Source organism: Saccopteryx leptura, chromosome 4 (assembly GCF_036850995.1).
Source record: "Saccopteryx leptura isolate mSacLep1 chromosome 4, mSacLep1_pri_phased_curated, whole genome shotgun sequence".
In the NCBI taxonomy this organism is placed as follows: Eukaryota; Metazoa; Chordata; class Mammalia; order Chiroptera; family Emballonuridae; genus Saccopteryx; species Saccopteryx leptura.
In genome coordinates, this window is record NC_089506.1 from 114,619,734 (window position 1) to 114,640,424 (window position 20,691).

Sequence of the window (20,691 nt, forward strand, 5' to 3'; positions counted from 1 at the left end):
GCATTATAAGAGTTATGTACTCTACCCTCTCCTGTAATCCTCACTGCATAGTCACCATAGTCATCTTCCTTTCAGGCGTAAGAAGTCTAGTGTCCCATAATCATCCTGGTAGCCTGGGGTAGGACCAGCACTCCAGTCCAAACACTTGTTTGAGCAGAGTTACCTTCTTTACATGCTTTTCTTACACATATACTACCCAAGGTGTTCTTAAGGATGTCCAACAGTTCTTATATACGGGCGTATAACTTAAAACTTCACATGAATAATGAAAATCATTATGAAGGGATTGGGTTTATGAAATGGAACATGCCTACTTTAGCAAAACAACTCAGTTGCATTACACTGAATTCTGGTTATTCCCTAATTTGTTTAACTTTTGAGGGAATTTTCAGGGAACTCTTCAGATCAAGAGTTAGTTCTTTATTATTGGCACAATGTAGTAAGTATTCAGAAACAATTTCCTTTGAGGTATAGAAGGACAGACAAAGAAGACATTCAAGGTCTTCTTTCCTTGAACTCCTTGAACTATGCATGGGGTTTGCAGCCCTTGCAGGATACAGCACCCTTATTCCTTCTCATCTTACAGTCATCCTAATTCAGCTGCAGGCTTTTGACTAGATTTATGACCGCTGTGAAATTGTACGGTGTTCTTTCTACATGACATGTTATTATTCCGTGGGTTAGAATTGGACTTTATAATTTTTAAAGATTTTAATTTAGAAGTAAAGTTTATTTCACTTTTTGTTTTGAATTATATTTACTAGTCTTTATGTCTTAATTTCAACAGCATCACTGCAAAACTTGAAAGAGCTTTAGAAAAAGTTGCTCCTCTTCTTCGTGAAATTTTTGTAGACTTTGCCCCATTCCTATCTCGCACACTTCTTGGCAGTCATGGACAAGAACTTTTGATAGAAGGTATGGTTTCTCTCTCTATTGTAATTATTTTATTTTCCTGTAATGTTTCTATTAATCATGGCATAATTTGTACTTCTGGAGGAATATTTATTACCAAAAGGATGTAAAGCCATTGCTTTTACAAATTCTAATAAGATACTCATATGTACTTTTTCCTTGTTCTTTTTTTTTATAAAACATGTTTGTACAGGCAGTGTTATTGCACAGCTAATAACAGCATGAAGGACTCTGAAAACTGTTGGAATGGGAGGCACTGGCTCTTACAACCCTAATCTATCAGGGCTGCTGGTTTCCCTTTATTAGGGTGCCATGTGTACTAAGCAGGCATCTGTGAAATTTCATTCCAACAGCCAGGCTTCGTAAAGTGACTTTTCTTATTCCCATAACATTTGGCATATGAGAATCCTTAACTGAGAAAATGTAAAGAAATACCTTACTGGGAGTTGATGAAGCTGCTGTCTTTTCCTCAACAGTAGCTGAAGTGGAGTGAGAAGGTACAGAAGGTAAATGAACTGTTACGAAGATTTCATTTATGCACTTAATAGGAGAGGATCTTTGAAAAAGTATTATCTAGAGGTTTATTTTAAACGTTTTGTTTCATGAATATTCATGAAATTCAGAAAACGGTAATCAACATCTAGAGGATCCTATGAGTAATGAATGGTTTTATGTGCCATTTCCTGGATTTAGAATTCTCATGTGTTTTTTGCTTTTCCCTTTCTATTTACTATAGAAGCTCTCCTGTGCCTGTTGTATCATGTCTCAAGTGCTTTTGCGTATCTGTTTCTGTTAAAGGGACAGTAGTATTTAATAACTGTGCTGAGTTTAAATCCTTATTCCACCACTTTCTTAGCTCTATGACCTTATGAGACTTAGTTGGCCATTTTGTATCTTAGTTCTTTTCTATAAGATGCAGTCAGTGATAGCACCTCCCTCCCAGGACTCTTGTGAGGATTAAATGATAATATAATGCATATAAGGCTTTTAGAACTGATGGTAGTCTGTTCATTTTTTAAAAGATACTGAGTTCTTGCTCTAAGTTAAGTGCTACCTTAGGTACTTGGGATGTACCAGTAACTAACAGACGAGATCCTTACATTGTGAAGCTTATATTCTAGCAAGGAGACAATAAGTAAGTGTTACGCATAAATATTCGTCATGTAGAATGTTAAAACTTGATAAATGCCACGTGAACGGATAAGTACCGCACTAGGGATTAGAATTATAGAAATGACAGGGTGATATTGCTGTTTTAAGGATGGTGATTGATTTTAAATAGGGCAATAGTGAAAGTTGTATTTGAGCAAAGAGCTAAGGAGGTGAGCTGCACAGAGCACAGTCAGTGTAGTGACCTTTCCTGTGTTGCTTTTATAATGAGAAAGAAATTCAGTAAGCATTATTGAAGAAATAAATCCTAAATGTTTCCTCATAATATTTTACATTTCTGTATTTATGTGTATCTTTTCCTAAAATGATTTGACAAATTTACAGGAGAAATTATGATTCCTAAAGACATACTAAAATAGGCCCTGGCCAGTTGGCTCAGTGGTAGAGTGTCGGCCTGGCATTTGGAAGTCCCGGGTTTGATTCCCTGTCAGGGCACACAGGAGAAGCGACAATCTCCTTCTCCACCCTTCCCCCTCTCATTTCTATCTCTCTCTTCCCCTCCGGCAGCCAAGGCTCCACTGGAGCAGAGTTGGCCCGGGTGCTGAGGATGGCTTTGTGGCCTCTGCCTCAGGTGCTAGAATGGCTCTGGATGCAACAGAGCAACGCCCCAATGGGGAGAGCATTGCCCCTAGGGGGCGTGCTGGGTGGATCTTGGTCAGGCGTATGCGAGAGTCTGTCTCTCTGCCTCCCCACTTCTCACTTCAGAAAATACCAAAAAAAAAAAAAAAAAAAGACCTACTAAAATAAACACAAAATAAATTTAGTTATGCGGCAATGCCAACAGTGGGTTCTGGACTGTTTTTAAAACAGCACAAAGTTTCCCAGTGGTCAAAGCAAAAGAGAATTTAAATAATAAGACTCAGATTACTGGCTCCTAAGTGACAGTTCATGACGCTTTTAAAATGTAAGGAATTGGTGTCAGGTAACTTGTTAACTGCTATATGTTGGTCTGTCAGGACCCCCCATATGCTGCCCCCTTTTCAGAATTTTCCATGACCAGACAGCTGGACTATTTCTCATTTCCTCCCAGCACTTCAGAGAGAAGGTAGGAGAGATGGCTGGGTAATGGAAATCAATTTTCTTGCGCTTGTCTAAGTTCACCTCACATATTTGGAATGGAGTTGAAAGAATGTTAATAATATGCCAGTTTTGCCTGACCAGGCGGTGGCGCAGTGGATACAGCATGGACTGGGACGCAGAGGACGCAGGTTCAAAACCCTGAGGTCGCCAGCTTGAGTGCAGGCTCATCTGGTTTGAGCAAGGTTCACCAACTTGAGCCTAAGGTCGCTGGCTTCAGCAAGGGGTCACTTGCCCTGCTGTAGATCCCCTGCTTCCTGTCAGGGCACATATGAGAAAGCAATCAAACAACTAAGGTGCTGCAACGATGAATTGATGCCTCTCATCTCTCTGCTTTCCTGTCTGTAGCTTATCCCTCTCTATGTCTCCCTCTGTCTCTGTCACACACACACAAAAAAAGAATATGCCACTTGAATTTTTAAAAAGTGACTGTGCTAAAAATGAAACATTGGAACAAGTTCTGTATTGAAAGTTAACTTTGTGTTCACCAGACAGAATACAATTTTATTTTTTAAATTTTCTGCATTTCAAGATATCCCTTAATTTTAATATATACTATTTTTAAGACACTGTCGGTGTAATTTTCATATTCTTTTGATATAAAAATTTTTTTTCTTAATAAAATGATAGAAAATGGTAGATCTTAGGGTTTTTTATGTTTACTGATTTTAGAGAGAGGAAGGGAGAGAGAGACACACAGGAACACCAGTCTGCTCCTGTGTGTGCCCTGACCTGCGATCGAACCAGCAACCTCTGCACTTCTGGACTATGTTCTAACTGACCGATTGATCTGGCCAGGCCAGAATTTAGGTTCTGAGTTTCATTTTTTAAATAACTTTACTTGGCAAAGAATAAAATTGACAACCTTAAGATACGGTCCTTCATATTTTCCCAGTTCATCTAGTCCAGAAACCTCTGCTCTGTGATGGAACCACATTTGGTATCACTCACAGTTTGTCATAACCATCTTTTTCAGACTCAGCTCTCCTCGCCATCCTCATGGTATAGCAGCCATTCCTTAAACGTGCAAACAAGTTCTGCCTTATCATGTTTTCTTCTTTTGTACAACCTTTTCTTCTGCTCTGGATCTTACTCCTTTTGTCTGTCTCCTAAATTATTCTCAACCTTTGAGTCCCATTTCAAGTTTCTTATGCCAAATTAATGTCTTTTTTCTGTGCTCCTATGACATTTTATTTATACAAATTAATAAAATTATTTTTCACTTGTGAATAGAATGAATCTCATTGTTTATATTAACATTGCCTAACTTAGATTCTGGTATATAATATTCAGTATTTTTTTTTCCTTGTGCTTGAATCAATTTTTTATTTTGCTAATAATTTTTGATAAGGTAAAATGCTCAACATCACTAATCATTAAAGAAATGCAGGCCCTGGCCAGTTGGCTCAGCAGTAGAGCGTCGGCCTGGCGTGTAGGGGACCCGGGTTCGATTCCCGGCCAGGGCACATAGGAGAAGCGCCCATTTGCTTCTCCACCACCCCCTCCTTCCTCTCTGTCTCTCTCTTCCCCTCCTGCAGCCAAGGCTCCATTGGAGCAAAGATGGCCCAGGCGCTAGAGTGGCTCTGGTCGCGGCAGAGCAACGCCTCGGAGGGGCAGAGCATCACCCCCTGGTGGGGCAGAGCAATGCCCTGGAGGGGCAGAGCATCGCCTCTGGTGGGCAGAGCGTCGCCCCTGGTGGGCGTGCCGGGTGGATCCCGGTCCGGCGCATGTGGGAGTCTGTCTGTCTCTCCCCGTTTCCAGCTTCAGAAAAATACAAAAAAAAAAAAAAAATTACAAAAAAAAAAAAAAAAGAAAGAAATGCAAATTAAAACCACAATGAGATATCACCTCACACCAGTCAGAATGGCGCTCATCAACAAAACAACACAGAATAAGTGCTGGCGAAGATGTGGAGAAAAGGGAACCCTCCTGCACTGCTGGTGGGAATGCAGACTGGTGCAGCCACTGTGGAAAACAGTATGGAGATGCCTCAAGAAATTAAAAATCAAACTGCCTTTTGACCCAGCTATCCCACTTTTAGGAATATACCCCAAGAACACCATAGCACTGTTTCAAAAGAAGAAATGCACCCCCATGTTTATGGCAGCATTGTTCACAATAGCGAAGATCTGGAAACAGCCCAAGTGTCCGTCAGAGGACGAGTGGATTAAAAAGCTTTGGTATATATATACTATGGAATACTACTCAGCCATAAGAAATGATGACATCGGATCATTTACAGCAACATGGATGGACCTTGATAACATTATACTGAGCGAAATAAGTAAATCAGAAAAAACTAATAACGATATGACTCCATACATAGGTGGGACATAAAAATGAGACTCAGAGATAGGACAAGAGTGTGGGGGTTACGGGGTGAGGGGGAGGAGAGGGAGAGGGTTGGGGGAGGAGAGGGGCACAAAGAAAACCAGTTAGAAGGTGACGGAAGACAATTGGACTTTGGGTGATGGGAATGCAGCATAATCAAATATCAAAATAACCTGGAGATGTTTTCTCTGAACATATGTACCCTGATTTATCAATGTCACCCTATTAAAATTAATTTTAAAAAGTCTGGAAATGAAGGGAAGCTGGGTAACATTTTGTGTGGTGTGGGGAGCAGCTCAGCATTGATTACGACGTGCATGCCGTTAGCTGCTGTCCTCACAAGGGTTCCTTCCAGTTCTTCCCCAGCCAGTGGGAATACTTGCTCTTTCTCTCATCCTAAACATGTGCTCCTGATTATGCTTTCCTTTCCCCTCAGTTTCATTGTCCTTCTTTTTCTAATTCCATATACTGTTCCTCTCTTCTGAGAACAGCTGGAAAACTGTTGTGAAGAACTTAGGAGATTTACGTGATAAAAATACCTTTACTCAAGCTATTGAATAGTTCTGTTTAAAAAATAGTAGTAACGGTAAATGTCATTGCTTTTGATTTTATCATATATATGTATATGGTAGGAAAAAAGCTGGATTTAGGTAACTAAAGGTATTTTAATGTATTACAAAAAGACAAGGCAAGTACTTATTTTAAGCAATCATAAAATATATTTGTATTGCATTTTTAGGTGTTACTTTATACTCAGTTTTTCTTAAGTCACACATTTATTTAATTTTTTTCTTATGAAATAATCTTTGGTAGTTTATATTATGTGCTTTTAAAATACAAACTAAAATTATGTTTTTTAAATTTTTAAATGTGTCACTTTCTTTAGTCAACCTGTGTTAAATTTATTCTTGTATAATTCTAGAATAATCAGTGTAGTTCACATCTTTTAAAGGTCACTAATTAATAGTAGCTATTTTTGCATAAGTTTTGATGTATATGTTTTTAAGCAATAATTAAGGATTTTTGGAGGTTAGTGCATTTTCTTTAAGAAAAATTTGCATCTTCAATTTGCAGACTACTGCATAAATGTTAGAGTAAGTACGTATGCAACTATCAAACCCATCAGCCTAAGATAATAAAACAACCTTTTTGTCCAAAGTTGTTACATTTGCCTTGCTGCCTTGATAGAGAGTGCACCGCAGAGGAACTGGGGAGCTTCCTGTAAAGGAAGCATTGAGAGCAGTGTATTTAAAGTTTGTATTTAAGTAAGTGGGGCCAGTGTAGTGTAGATTGGTTGCTGACTGTCAGGAGGTGAGTTAGCATGGATGATTTTTGTTTAGGGGCCTAAGAACTACAGTGGGCCTAGAGCTATAATTAGTAATAAAGAAACTGTAATCACCTAAGTTAATTACAAGAGAAGATGCTTAGGGGTGTGTGTGTGTGTGTGTGTGTGTGTGAGCATGGTATCCTTCACTCTGTCTCATTTCCCCATGACATGGAGTGACCTTGTAAAACCACTGTTTATAGTCTGTGAGCATGTATGTTTGCTTGAGAATGCTTAAGAATATTAAAAGTAACTTAATTACCATAAGTGCCCAGCAAAAGTTTCCAAAGCATCCAAGGACAGGAACTGAAATACAGTTAGACTTCAGCATCCTGGAAATGGGTGAAGGCAATCAGAAACCAGGGTGCTCCCTTTAATTCTTTTTTTTTTTTTAATAATTTTATTTTTTTAATGGGGCGACATCAATAAATCAGGATACATATATTCAAAGATAACATGTCCAGGTTATCTTGTCGTTCAGTTATGTTGCATACCCATCACCCAAAGTCAGATTGTCCTCTGTCACCTTCTATCTAGTTTTCTTTGTGCCCCTCCCCCTCCCCCTTTCCCTCTCCCTCTCCCCCCTCCCCCCATAACCACCACACTCTTATCAATGTCTCTTAGTCTCACTTTTATGTCCCACCTACGTATGGAATAATGCAGTTCCTGTTTTTTTCTGATTTACTTATTTCACTTCGTATAATGTTATCAAGATCCCACCATTTTGTGGTTCCTCAAAAAACTGCAAATAGAACTACCTTATGACCCAGCAATCCCTCTACTGGGTATATACCCCAAAACCTCAGAAACATTGATATGTGAAGACACATGTAGCCCCATGTTCATTGCAGCACTGTTCACAGTGGCCAAGACATGGAAACAACCAAAAAGCCCTTCAATAGAAGACTGGATAAAGAAGATGTGGCACATATACACTATGGAATACTACTCAGCCATAAGAAACGATGACATCAGATCATTTACAGCAAAATGGTGGGATCTTGATAACATTATAAGGAGTGAAATAAGTAAATCAGAAAAAAACAAGAACTACATGATTCCATACATTGGTGGAACATAAAAATGAGACTAAGAGACATGGACAAGAGTGTGGTGGTTACCAGGGGTGGGGGAAGGGAGGACAGGGGGAGAGTTAGGGGGAGGGGGAGGGGCACAGAGAACTAGATAGAGGGTGGCGAAGGACAATCTGACTTTGGGCGAGGGGTATGCAACATAATTTAATGACAAAATAACCTAGACATGTTTTCTATGAATATATGTACCCTGATTTATTAATGTCATCCCATTACCATTAATAAAAATTTATTTAAAAAAAAAAAAAAAAAAAAGATCCCACCATTTTGCTGTAAATGATCCGATGTCATCATTTCTTATGGCTGAGTAGTATTCCATAGTGTATATGTGCCACATCTTCTTTATCCAGTCATCTATTGACGGGCTTTTTGGTTGTTTCCATGTCCTGGCCACTGTGAACAATGCTGCAATGAACATGGGGCTGCATGTGTCTTTACGTATCAATGTTTCTGAGTTTTTGGGGTATATACCCAGTAGAGCTCCCTTTAATTCTTAAGGTGACTTCAGAGCTTCCCAGTTTTCGTTCTCCCTGTATGTATATCAGTTCAATAATTTTACTTCCCTCCCAGACTGGTTTCACTTTCTTAGTCATCAGAATACAGCTCAATGTAGCATCCATTCTTAACTCCAAATGTGCTTTTAATGTAAATATCTTTCATAATCAGACTATACGTCATTACTCATCAAGAGAGAATCTCAATGGCTCAACCTTGGTGAGATGTCTTTCCCTGTTATAATTAGTGAGACTGATGTTTGGGAGGGGCAAGGTTGAATGTAATACATAGTCTGCCCTTTTTAGAAGCTGCATATTAACTGAACCATCTTAGGAAAAAAATGCTCACAGTACTGAAAATGTCACTAAAGTGTCTACTCTAGTTTTAGTGACATTAACAAATATTTTATTAAAATCATATAATATTCAAGAATATTTATAACTTCCAAGTCTAGCATGTTTTTAAAGTATGTACAGATAACTTGAAATTTTCATGTCCACCAAAAGAGAACATCACTGAAATGTTATAAAAGGAATGAACGTAGTGAAGAATCTCCTATCACCCTTAGATCATTTACAGTAACAATATGGCTAGATAATTAGAAAAATTTGTTCATTTTAATTCAAAAATTATATATTAAATATAATTTCAGAAATTATTTTACAGTTACAATAATACAATAAAGTGTACATGACATGTTCAGGCTAGATGGCAATGGGGACATAGTTTTTAAATATCCCTGAATTCTTCCATGAAAAATAGACATAAACATAGATAGTAAAATAATAACTACTAGCCATGATAATAACTATTAGTCCATTAGCAGTAACAGATGGATGCTTACAATGAAACTAAATGACAAGGTATCCCATTGAACTTCAAAATATGACTAGGTAGGGATAGTCCATCTATAGGTCCAAGATATTCATGGTGTCAGCAGATGCATGGGAGAAACGGTGGAGAACAAGAGAGCATCTGAGAATCCTGGTCTACAGATATTCCCTGGAAAACCCAGGGAGGGCCAATTTTAAGAGCACCTGCTAAAACAGGGAAGATTTTACACACTATAATAGCAGGGTCTGACGGTTCTGTGGCGAGGCCTCCATGTCTTAGAGCCATCTAGGTCTCATGAGAAATTAACCAAGCAACATTGTTTTCCAAGACAAAGTCCCACTTTCAGAGAAAGTCCAAAAATAAAGTGGGGAAGACAGGCAAAGCTAGTATATCTCAAAAAGTAGGCTGCCGTAGTTTTGAAAACTCCATGAAAATGAACAAGTAGAATCTCTAGAACCTGAAGAAAAAAGAAAAAAAGCTATCCTGAAAGTTATCTAAAAGTTTGAACATAAGCCTAAAGTAACCAGCAAAAGGATCTTAATCCCATATATTACAATAAGAAAAATGAATGCATGCCAGAAAAAAGATCAAAAGTTTCTAAATAAGCTAGAAGACATTAGGAAATGATACAGAAATGAAAGAACAATTTAAATCAGAAGTTAGAGAATCTCACAAATTAGGCGAGAGAACTTAGGGAAGAATTTGCAAAAGGGGGAAAACAATTTTAGAAATGAAGGCTAAACTAGAAGAAATAAAGAAGTAAACTGTTCAGATAGAGAAAAATATAAGATAAGAAGAGAAATGTCAAATATTCAAAAAAATAATGGCTGAAGAGACAAGAAGAGATTAGGGACAAATTTAGAATATCCAAGATGCGAAAGTTTCCAAAGCAGAAAACTAAAGGAAAGAACAGAAAAATAATAGGATCAGTTATTCAGAAACTCCCACAGTTAAAAAAAAGAAGAAAAAATCTTTTTCTAGCAGAGTACATAAACAGTATAATTTTGGATATTTCTCTCAGTAATATTTTTCTTTTGATATATCTCCTTGGGCAAGAGAAACAAAAGAAAAAAAATAAATGCGACTACATCAAACTAAAAGTTTTTTCACAGTAAAAGAAACCATCAGCCCTGGACAAGTAGCTCATTTGGATAGAGCATCATCTTGATATGCCAGGTTTGCGGGTTTGATTTTGGTCAGGGTGCACACTAGAGTCAGCTACTGAATGCATAAGGAAGTGGAATTACAAATTGATGTTTCAGTCTCGCTTTTTTCTTCCTCACTAAAGTCAATGAATAAATTTAAAAAATAAACGATCAACAAAATGAAAAGACAGCCCCCTTAACAGGAGAACATATTTGTCAATGTTACATATGAGAAGGGGTCAAAATTCAAAATATATAAATAACTCATATAACTCAAGACCAAAAACAAACAGTCCAATTAAAAAAATGTGCTGAGGACCTGAACAGACACTTCTTCAAAATGGACATACAGATGGCCAATGGACACCTGAAAAGATGCTCAATGTCACTAATCATAGAGATACAGATTAAAAGCACAATGAGGTACCACGCCACACTTCTCAGAGTGGCACTCATCTATACCTCAACAAACAGCAAGTGTGGATGAGGGTGTGGAGAACCCTGTGCACTGCTGGTGGGAATGAAGATTGGTACCGCCACTGTGGAAAGCAGTATGGAGTTATCTCAAAAAATTATACTTACAAAGTGTTTCCCCTGACATATCAAAAAATTAAAAATGGAAGTGCCTTATGACCTATCAGTTTTATTTCAGGGTATATATGTATTTGAAGAAACCCAAAACACTAATTTGAAAGAATATATGCACCCTATGTTCATTTCAGTGTTATTTACGACAGCCAAACTATGGCAGCAGCCCAAGTGCCCATCAATAATAGATAAGTAGTTAAAAAAACTGTGGTACATATATTCAATGGAATATTACTCCACCCCAAAAATGTACAAAATCTTAATATTTGTGACAGCATGGATAGACCTAGACGTTTTATGCTAAGTGAAATAAGAGAAAGACAAATACTGTATGATATCACTTATATGTGGAATCTAAAGAACAAACAAAGCAGAAACAGATTCATGTATACATATAACAAACTGCTGGTTGGCAGAGGGGAGGGTAGAGGAGGATGGGTGAAAGGTGAAGGGGTGGGGAAATACAGATTGGCAGTTACAGAACAGTCCCGAGGATGTCAAGTACAGCACAGGGAATACAGTCGATAATATTGTAATAACTGTGTAGTCCAGGTGGGTCCTGGAAATATCAGGAGGAGCCTTTGTAAAGTACATTATTGTCTAACTACTATGCTGTATACCTGAAACTAATACATAATAATAGTGAATGTAAACTGTAATTGAAAAATAAAATTAATAAAAATTAATTTATTACTTAATTTAAAAATTACATTTAATTGTACACTGACTATCTGAAAAAATTACCAACATGAACAACGTGTAGACATAGTCTTGTAAAGTCAGTGGACTTGAAGAATGGAAAAAATAGAAATATTTCAAGTGTCCATATAAAAATACAAATTAACTTACAAGTGAAAGAGAATTATATTGTTATCATACTTTTTGACAGACATATTGTCTAACTAGTAGAAAATGGAACTGGCTATTTAAGAATTTCCCAGGTGAGGGAATTTATTATCACTAGACCTAATCTAGAAGAATTGATTTAAAAAAAAAGTCATTCCAGGTGAAACAAAAGGAGTCTAGACCAGCGGTTCTCAACCTGTGGGTCACGACCCACAGGTTGAGAACCGCTGGTCTAGACAATCACTTGAAGACATATAAAAATAGAAAGTTGTCCAGTATAGGTATGTTTGTGGAAAAAATCCTGTATAATCATACTATCACTTTAAATTATTTTATAATATTTAACAAACAAAAGCATAAAAGTAACTATAACTCAATGTTAATAGGTACATGGTATATATAGGTGTATTTTTTGACAATAACATAAAATATGGAGAATGGCAGAGATTTAAAGGAGTAGAATTTTTGTATGCAATTTGAGTTTTCAATTTGAAATTGATTGTCGTACAGTGGTGGAGACGGTGGGCCCCGGGATGGCACTGTCCCCCAAGATTTAGCTGCTATCCAGCCAAAAACCTGAGACAGTACAAATGGCTGCCTGATGAGACAGGAGAATGCTATGTACTTCAGGAACAAGTAAGTGAATCTTCAGTGTGACCTCCTTTGAACGGAAGACTCTAGAATGACAAAATTTGTCTCATATGATGAAACCCTACCTGAGAGTTAAATGTCATCACAAAAATGTAGTATACTCCAGGTTCAACAGCATTGATCAGTGATAAAGTGTCTGATTTAATGATTAAACAGTACTCAGCCAAACATGCTGAATATTGTTATTCTACATGCGAAAGTTTGCCAATGAATTACAGATCACTATAAAGAGTATTCACAAATGCAACAACAGAATTCACAGAAAGTTGAAGCCAGCAAAATGCCTGAGTACATTAAGAAAGCTGTCAAAAAAGCATCTGAGTGTCAATGTGACCTAATCTGGATTGCAAGGAGAAAAGAAGAGTTTACCTGACTTAGAGACACATGTTATCCGGGCACCTCAAGGGAAGTACAAAGTGTTGCCAACAGAGTAGACCAAGGTCAGTCCCTACCCAGTGGCCTTCTCCCCAGACAGGTCCTGGAATGCTACAAAAGGTGCTCACTGGATGAACTGGTCTATTAGCTGTTAAACACGGCAGTTTACAAGCCCCCACTGGACCCTGACAGCGATGGAGACTCAGGTGATACAGACCACTGTTGAGGTGATGAGATAAAGAGTAATAAAGGCACTTAGGACTGCCCTTTGGCAATGTGTCTGATGGTGAAGGCCTCCCGACAGCCAGGAGAGGCAAGGACCCAAGAACAAAGCTGCCACTCCTAGAAAGGATGCTTCCGAATGCTCTGTACTGTGTAGGTCATGGGTACAAGCCAAAGGTCATTATAAAAGCTCTCTGTGGGATTTGTCTGAAGGGCAAGGACTCGAACAAGAAAGGGAAGGCTGAATCCCTTATGCACCACTCCCAGTGTGCTAACTGTGGCCATCTTTCCTGCCTGGATGTGACCATGAGCTTGTTTCTATGATTAAGACCTACCCATGGCAATGTACAGAATCTAAAGCTTCCATTATATGTGGACAACCCCACCATGAAGAGAGAATGATGTTCTATGCGTTACAGAGGTTGTCACACTTTTTGTGTGAGCCTTGGTACTATTTCATCAGGTCGCTGAATTTGTGACTGTTGTCAGCAAGTCCCCCCAACACCCAGGGAAGTGGATAGAAGGGAAAAAACAGCAAAGGGGGATAAAATATGCCCCAATATAGCAATGTGCATTTAAGTGAATTATTTAGTGCTGATTTATTTACAATTCTCATTTTTATGCCAATAAAATATTTTTGAAATTAAAAAATAAAATTGGTTGTTAAAAATTTAATATGTTTTATGTAATCCCCATGAAAACTACAAAGAATAAATCTATAAAATTTACACATAAGAAAATAAGGGAATCAAAGCATATTACTTTTAAAAAATGAACTAAATATAAATACAAAGGAAGGCAGTGAGAGAGGAAACAAGGGACAGATACTGCAGGGCGTACAATCCACAAGATCACAATGGCTAGTTCTTCCCTATCCAAAATTAAAATGTTAAGTGTGTTAAATGCTCCAATTAGATGACACAGATTGGCTGAAGGTATTACCAAAATAATAATAATAAGTATCCAGCTGTATACTGTTCACAAGAGACTCTCATTAAATCTAAACACACACATACGCAGAAAGTGAAAGCGTAGGGGAAAAATAATATATTTTATACAAATAGTAACCAGAAGAGAGGAGGAATGGCTATACTAATAATAAAGACAAAGTAGACTTTCAATACAAAACTGTTGTAAGAGACAAAGAAGGACACTATATAAGGACAAAAAGGTCCATTCACTGAGAAAATGTAAGAATTATAAATTTATATGCATCAAACATTAGAGTTCTTATACCTAAAGAGCAGACCAACAGAATTGAAGGGAGACAGATAGATAGTCTATAATAATAGTAGGAGAATTTCCCCACATTCAGTACTGGATGGAACAGCTGGACATAAAAACAGCAACGAAATAGATGACTTGAACAGCACTGTAAATTAATTGAACCTAACAGACATAAACAGGACATAACAGGCAACAACAGAATAGATATTATTCTCAAGTTCACATGGGGCATTTTCCAAGATAGACTATAGATTAGACCACAAAACAAGTTTTAATACATTTTAAATTATTTGAATCACAAAGTATCATTTCGGTTCATAATGAAATGAATCTAAAAATCAAGAGTAGAAAGAAAATTGGAAAAATCCACAAATATGTGGAAATGAACTCTGGGAAAAATCGTTAGGTCAAAGAAAAATTCTCTAGGGAAACGAGAAGAAATCTTGAGACAAATGAAAACTGAAATACAAAGTACCAGAACTGCAAGATGTGGCAGAAGCAGTGCTAATAGGGAAATTTGTATCAATAAAAGTTTATATTAACAAAAGGATTCCAAATTAATAACCTAAATATGTACCTTAAGTGACTAGAAAAAGAATAAAATAAACACATAGCTAACAGAAGAAGGGAAATAACAAAGATTAGAGCAAAGGTAAAGAGAATAGAAAAACAATAGAGAAAATTAACAAAACCAAGAGTTGATGCCTTGTAAAAATTAACAAAATTTTCAAATTGTGGGTAGATTAACCAAGAACAGAAGAGAGGCAAGTTAGATAACTAAAATTTAAATCAAAAGAAAGGCATTACATTCTATGTTACAGACATACAAGGATTTTAAGAGAATACTGTTACAAATTAAATGCCAACCAGTAGTATAACCTAAGTGAAATGAATAAAATCCTAGAAGCATACGACTTATCTATAATGAACCATGAAGAAAGAGAAAATCTGAACAGACCAAAATGAGTCAAGAGATCGAATCAGTAATAAGAAATCTTCCAAGCCTAGGATTAGGTGGCCTCACTGGTGCATTTTTCCAGGTGTTTAATAATTAACACCAGTCCTTCTCAGGTTCTTCTGGAAAATTGAAGAAAATTGCACATTTCCAAACTTATTTTATTAGGCCAGCATTTCTGATTCCTAAAACTAGAAAAAGACTTAAAAAAAATACAAACCAAAATCCATTATGAATACTGATGCAAAAATTCTTAACAAAATACTAGCAATCCAAATTCAGCTTCATATTAAGAAGATTATACTCATGACCAAGAGGGTTTTAGTCCTGGAATGCGAGAAAGATTCGACATGAGAAGTTTATTAGTGTAAGACAAAATGAAGGAATAAAAAACAAGATCATGTCAATTGATGCAGAAAAAACGTTTTAGAAAATTCAACCCCCTTTCATGATAACACTTCCACTAGGAACAAACAGAAGGATACCACCTCCACGTAAGAAAGGCCATATGTGAAACACTTGAGACTGACAGCTTTTCCCCTAACATCAGAAACAAAATAAGTATCCCACTTTTACCACTTTTGTTCAGCATAGTTCTGGAAGGCCTGCTTCACATAATTAGGTAAGAAAAAGAAATGAAAGGCCTTCAAATTGGAAAGGAAAAAGTAAAATCTGTTAGCATACCTGATAGAAATATTAAATTAATTCAGCAACATTGCAGAATTCAAAAGCAGCACCCTGAAATTTAGTTGCATTTCTGTACACTAACACTGAAAAATACACAAAGGAAATTGAGAAAACAATTCTATTTACAACAATATCAAAAAGAATAAAATACTTTGGAATAAACTGAACAAAGAAAGTAAAAGATTTTTACACTGATAACTTCAAAACATTGGTGAGAGAAACGAAAGAAGACACAAATAATTGAGAAGACATCTGATGTACAAATTATTAAGATGTTAATAATATCCAAAGCAATCTACAGATTTGGTACAATCCCTGTCAAAATCTCAATGATGTGCCTGACCAGGCAGTGGCACAGTGGATAGAGCGTCGGACTGGGATGCAGAAGGACCCAGGTTCAAGATCCCGAGGTTGCCAGCTTGAGCGCGGGCTCATCTGGTTTGAGCAAAAGCTCACCAGCTTGGACCCAAGGTCGCTGGCTCGAGCAAGGGGTTACTTGGTCTGCTGTAACCCCACAGTTAAGGCACATAAGGGAAGGCAATCAATGAACAACTAAGGTGTTGCAACAAAAAACTAATGATTGATGCTTCTCATCCCTCTGACTCTCTCTCTCTGTCTCTGTGAAAAAATAATAATAATAAATAATCCCAATGATGTGTATTTCAAAGATAGTTCAATCTATACTAAAATTTAAATAGAATCTCAAAGACCCCCAAATATGCTAAACAATATTGAGAGAGAACAAAGTTGAAGGTTTCATGCTTCCTGATTTTAAAATGTATTACAAAGTTGCATAATAGTGTGCTGGAATAAACACAGCCCTAGACAAATGGAATAGAGTCTGTAGCCCAGAAATAAATCCTGTATATGATCAAATGGTTTTTGACATGGGTGCCAAGACCATTAAATGGGGAAAGGACAGTCTTGTCAAAAAATCATGTTTCAAAAGCTAGATATCCACATGCCAAACAAACAAGGTGAACACTTACCCTTAAAACATAAGCAAAAAGTAATTACAAAAGTGTCAAAGACCTAGAAGTCTTAGCAGAAAACACAGAGAAAAGCTCTATAACATAGGATTTGGCCGTGATTCTTGGATATGACAGCAGAAGCATAGTCAACAAAAGAAAAGAGAGATAAACTGTACTTCAAAAATTTAAACTTATGTGTATCAAAGGACAGAATCAACAGAGTGAAAAGACAGCCTAGAAAAACAGAGAAATATTTGCAAACCACGTCTGTATAGTTAATGTCAGGAATATAAGATAAATACAGAATTTAAAAATGAGAATATCAAACCTACAAGATAGTACCTCACACCCACTATGATGGTTACTATCGAAACAATAGAGTATAGTATATTCTTCACGTGCTAGGATGTGGAGAAATTGGAAACTGTGTACAATTGTGGAGATGTAAAATGGTATAGCTGGTGTGGAAAACAGTATGGTGTCCCTCAAAATACTTACAAAGAATGATCACATGAATCAGCAGTTTCACATCTGGCTATATATCTAAAAGAATTGAAAGCAATATCTCAAAAACATATTTGTACACATTAATTACAATAGACAAGGGATGGAAGCAACTTAAGGTCCATCAATAGATGAGGATAAACAAAATGTGATATTATTTGGTCTAAAAAAGAAGAAAATTCAGACACATGCTACAACATGGGTATACCCTTGGGGACATTATGCTAAAAGAAATAAGCAAGTAAAAAAATTTGTATGATTTCTTATATGAGTTATGTAAAAAATCAAATTTATCCACATGGATGGGATGAAGGAGAAAGTTGTTTATTGGATATACAATTTCAGTTTTGCAAAATAAAGATGTTCTGGAGATTGTTTGAACAACATTGTCAATAAACTTAACATTTAACAATGGTTAAGATGGAAATTTTTGTGATATGTATTTTACCACAATTTCAATAAAAGTGGGAAGTTCACCTACACATGGGAAGATGTATATCTAACACCAATAATTGACTAAGGTTTATATCCTGGTTACATAAAACTACCAGTTGATAAAAACACAATTTTATAGAACAGTGGGTAAAAGACAAAACCTTCAATTTGCAGATGAGAAAAATGCAAGTAGAAAAAAAAAATGTTAAAAAGTTGAACCTCATTTACAATCAGGTAAATGGTAAAAATGTTTTTTTTTTTAACAAAACATATATGGATAACTCATCCAATTGGTACAAAATGTGTATTTAAAAATCCATATATTATGAAGGGTATAGAATATCCTAATAGAGTATAAGCTGCTACAAATACTTTGAAATATAATTTTCTACTCTCTTACAAAGTTGAATTTGTAAAGGTATATTGACTAGCATTTCATTCTCATATGTATACCGTGAAATAATCTTTTGTAGATGGAGATGTAAAATGTTTCTAACAATGGAGTTTTTGCCGAGGACAAACTTGAAGCAACCTAAATGTACATTATAGAAAAGTAGACAAAAAGGGAACAGTTACACAGTGTCATTCTATGTAGTAGTGAAATTCAATTTGACAAAGATAATATTGGACAAAAAAGTTTAACCCATGGAGAATAGTCTATATTGTTTAGAGATTCATTCATGTATGGTAAAAAAATATAAAATATGAATAGGGATGATTAATTTACAATACTTTTTTCTAGGGTAATAGGATCAGTGTGGGTTACACAAATGTTTCAAGCCTATAGATTTTACTACTTTAACTCAGTATTGATTATCATTATGTTATGGTCCAAATCAGGAGTAAACAAACTATGGCCTGACAGTCCAATATGGTGGCTGGTTTTGTAAGTAAAGTTTTATTGAAAGCCAGATAAGCCATATTATTATGTTATTTAATCTGCTTTTGTGCTGCAATGGTAGAGTTGATTGATTGCAACAGAGATCATATAGCCCCAAAAGCCGAAAATATTTACTGACTAAAAAAAAAAAAATATTACTGACCCTTGACTTCTGGTAAATCAGAAGTATCCTTTATGTAAAAGAATAAAGGAGTGCTATATTTTATATTTTGCTCTTTTAATAATGTAAAAAAGGCTATTTTGTGAATAAAGTTGATTGATACCTGGTTATTTTTCATTGATTTCTTGTGTTGAAAATTTGTCAGGTGCATACACTTTTTTATTCTCTTCTATAATCAATTCCTTATCTAAATGTCTTACCAGTTTAAAATAATGAACTAATGTGACCTTACTTCTCCCATCTTTTTGAGTAAATGATAAAAACAGTATAGCTAAGAATTTTAGCCCTAGATAAAAGCATTTGGTTGATATTTGTCCCTGTTCCAGCCAGAATCTTCAGGGGTAACTTTTATTATGAAACTGTTGAACAATTAAAATTATGTTGTAAATTCTTCAAAAATATTTACATAAGTTTCTCTAGTTTTTATTCTTGCCTTTGATAACAGTGTTAATATAAATACTTATTTTTTTGATTCTTATTTCTATTCTTGAAATCAAAACTGACAAAATTTTATCCAACATAAAAAATGAGCTTAATTATCTATCTTTGTATTCTCTTTTGCTCATAATTGTTGAAATTCTATAAGTTCAAATTAAATTGCTTAAATTAAAAATATTCAAAATTTATACAGCAAGTATGTCTCTTTCCTGAAAAAAAGTAGTAAATTTGCAATGATATACCAAAATTTTAAGTTGATAAGATTAACTATACAAGCCTAACCAGGTGGTGGTACAGTGGCTAGAGCATCAGACTGAGTTGTGAAGGACCCAGGTTCAAACCCCAGGGTCACCAGCTTCAGCACGGGCTCATCCGGCATGAGCAGAGGCTCACCACCTTGAGCGAGGGTTTGCTTACTTGAGCATGAGATCATATATGTGACCTCATGGTCACTGGCTTGAGCCCAAGGTCACTGGTTTGAGCAAGTGGTCACTGGCTCTGCGGTAGTCCCCCCCCCCCCCCCCCCGCAAGGCAATATGAGAAAGCAATCACTGAACAACTAAGGAGCTGCAATGAAGAATTGATGCTTCTCCCTTCCTGTCTGTCTGTCCCTATCCCTCTCTCTGTCTCTGTCAAAAAAACCCAAAAAATTATATGAGGTCCTGGCCGGCTGGCTCAGTGGTAGAACATCAGCCCAGTGTGTGGAAGTCCTGGGTTCAATTCCTGGCCAGGGCACACAGGAGAGGTGTCCACCTGCTTCTCCACCCCTACCCCTCTCCTTTCTCTCTCTCTGTTCCCTTCCTGCAGGCAAGGCTCCATTGGAGCAAAGTTGGCTCGGGTGCCAATGCCCCCGATGGGCAGAGCATCGCCCCCTGGTGGGCATGCCAGGTGGATCCCGGTTGGGTGCATGCAGGTTAGTCTGTCTCTGCCTCCCCACTTCTCACTTCAGGGGGGAAAAAAAAAAAAGTAACTATATGAGCTGGAGTCTATGCTCACTAAGGATTCCTGATAAAAAATATGTTTTTGACACTAATAGTTCTAAATTTTCAGTTTTGGTCTTGCTAACTCTGCCAGTATCTTATCATTTATTTAAAATACTGTTTATATGGTTAATTTTTGTACCACTGCTGGGAGATGACATGGTGAAATAGTTATATAATTTTTTAGCACACTTACTAAAATTTACATTCAAACAGTAGCAGTGGTCATGACAACTATGGTTATGTTTACTGTCTGAGACTTTTTTTTTAAACTATGGTCAAAGGTTTAATTCTTACATAATTTGAACATTTAATGTATATGATGACTTGAAGCAAATAGAAAGGAAACTCAGATAAGTCTTACTCTAG

General features: G+C 36.5%; 1 protein-coding gene and 1 pseudogene across 3 annotated transcripts in view; both read left to right on the top strand.

Annotated features, from left to right (window-relative positions):
- The window catches only part of NBEA (neurobeachin), a 739,008-nt gene that overhangs the window by 277,052 nt on the left and 441,265 nt on the right, over nt 1–20,691 (top strand). For all 3 annotated transcript variants that reach the window (XM_066381029.1, XM_066381023.1, XM_066381024.1), the window contains exon 33: nt 788–915. In XM_066381029.1, the coding sequence (XP_066237126.1) occupies nt 788–915 (128 nt within the window). The remainder of the gene's footprint in view (nt 1–787; nt 916–20,691) is intronic.
- LOC136403295 (PHD finger protein 10 pseudogene) lies at nt 2,857–13,643 on the top strand (annotated as a pseudogene).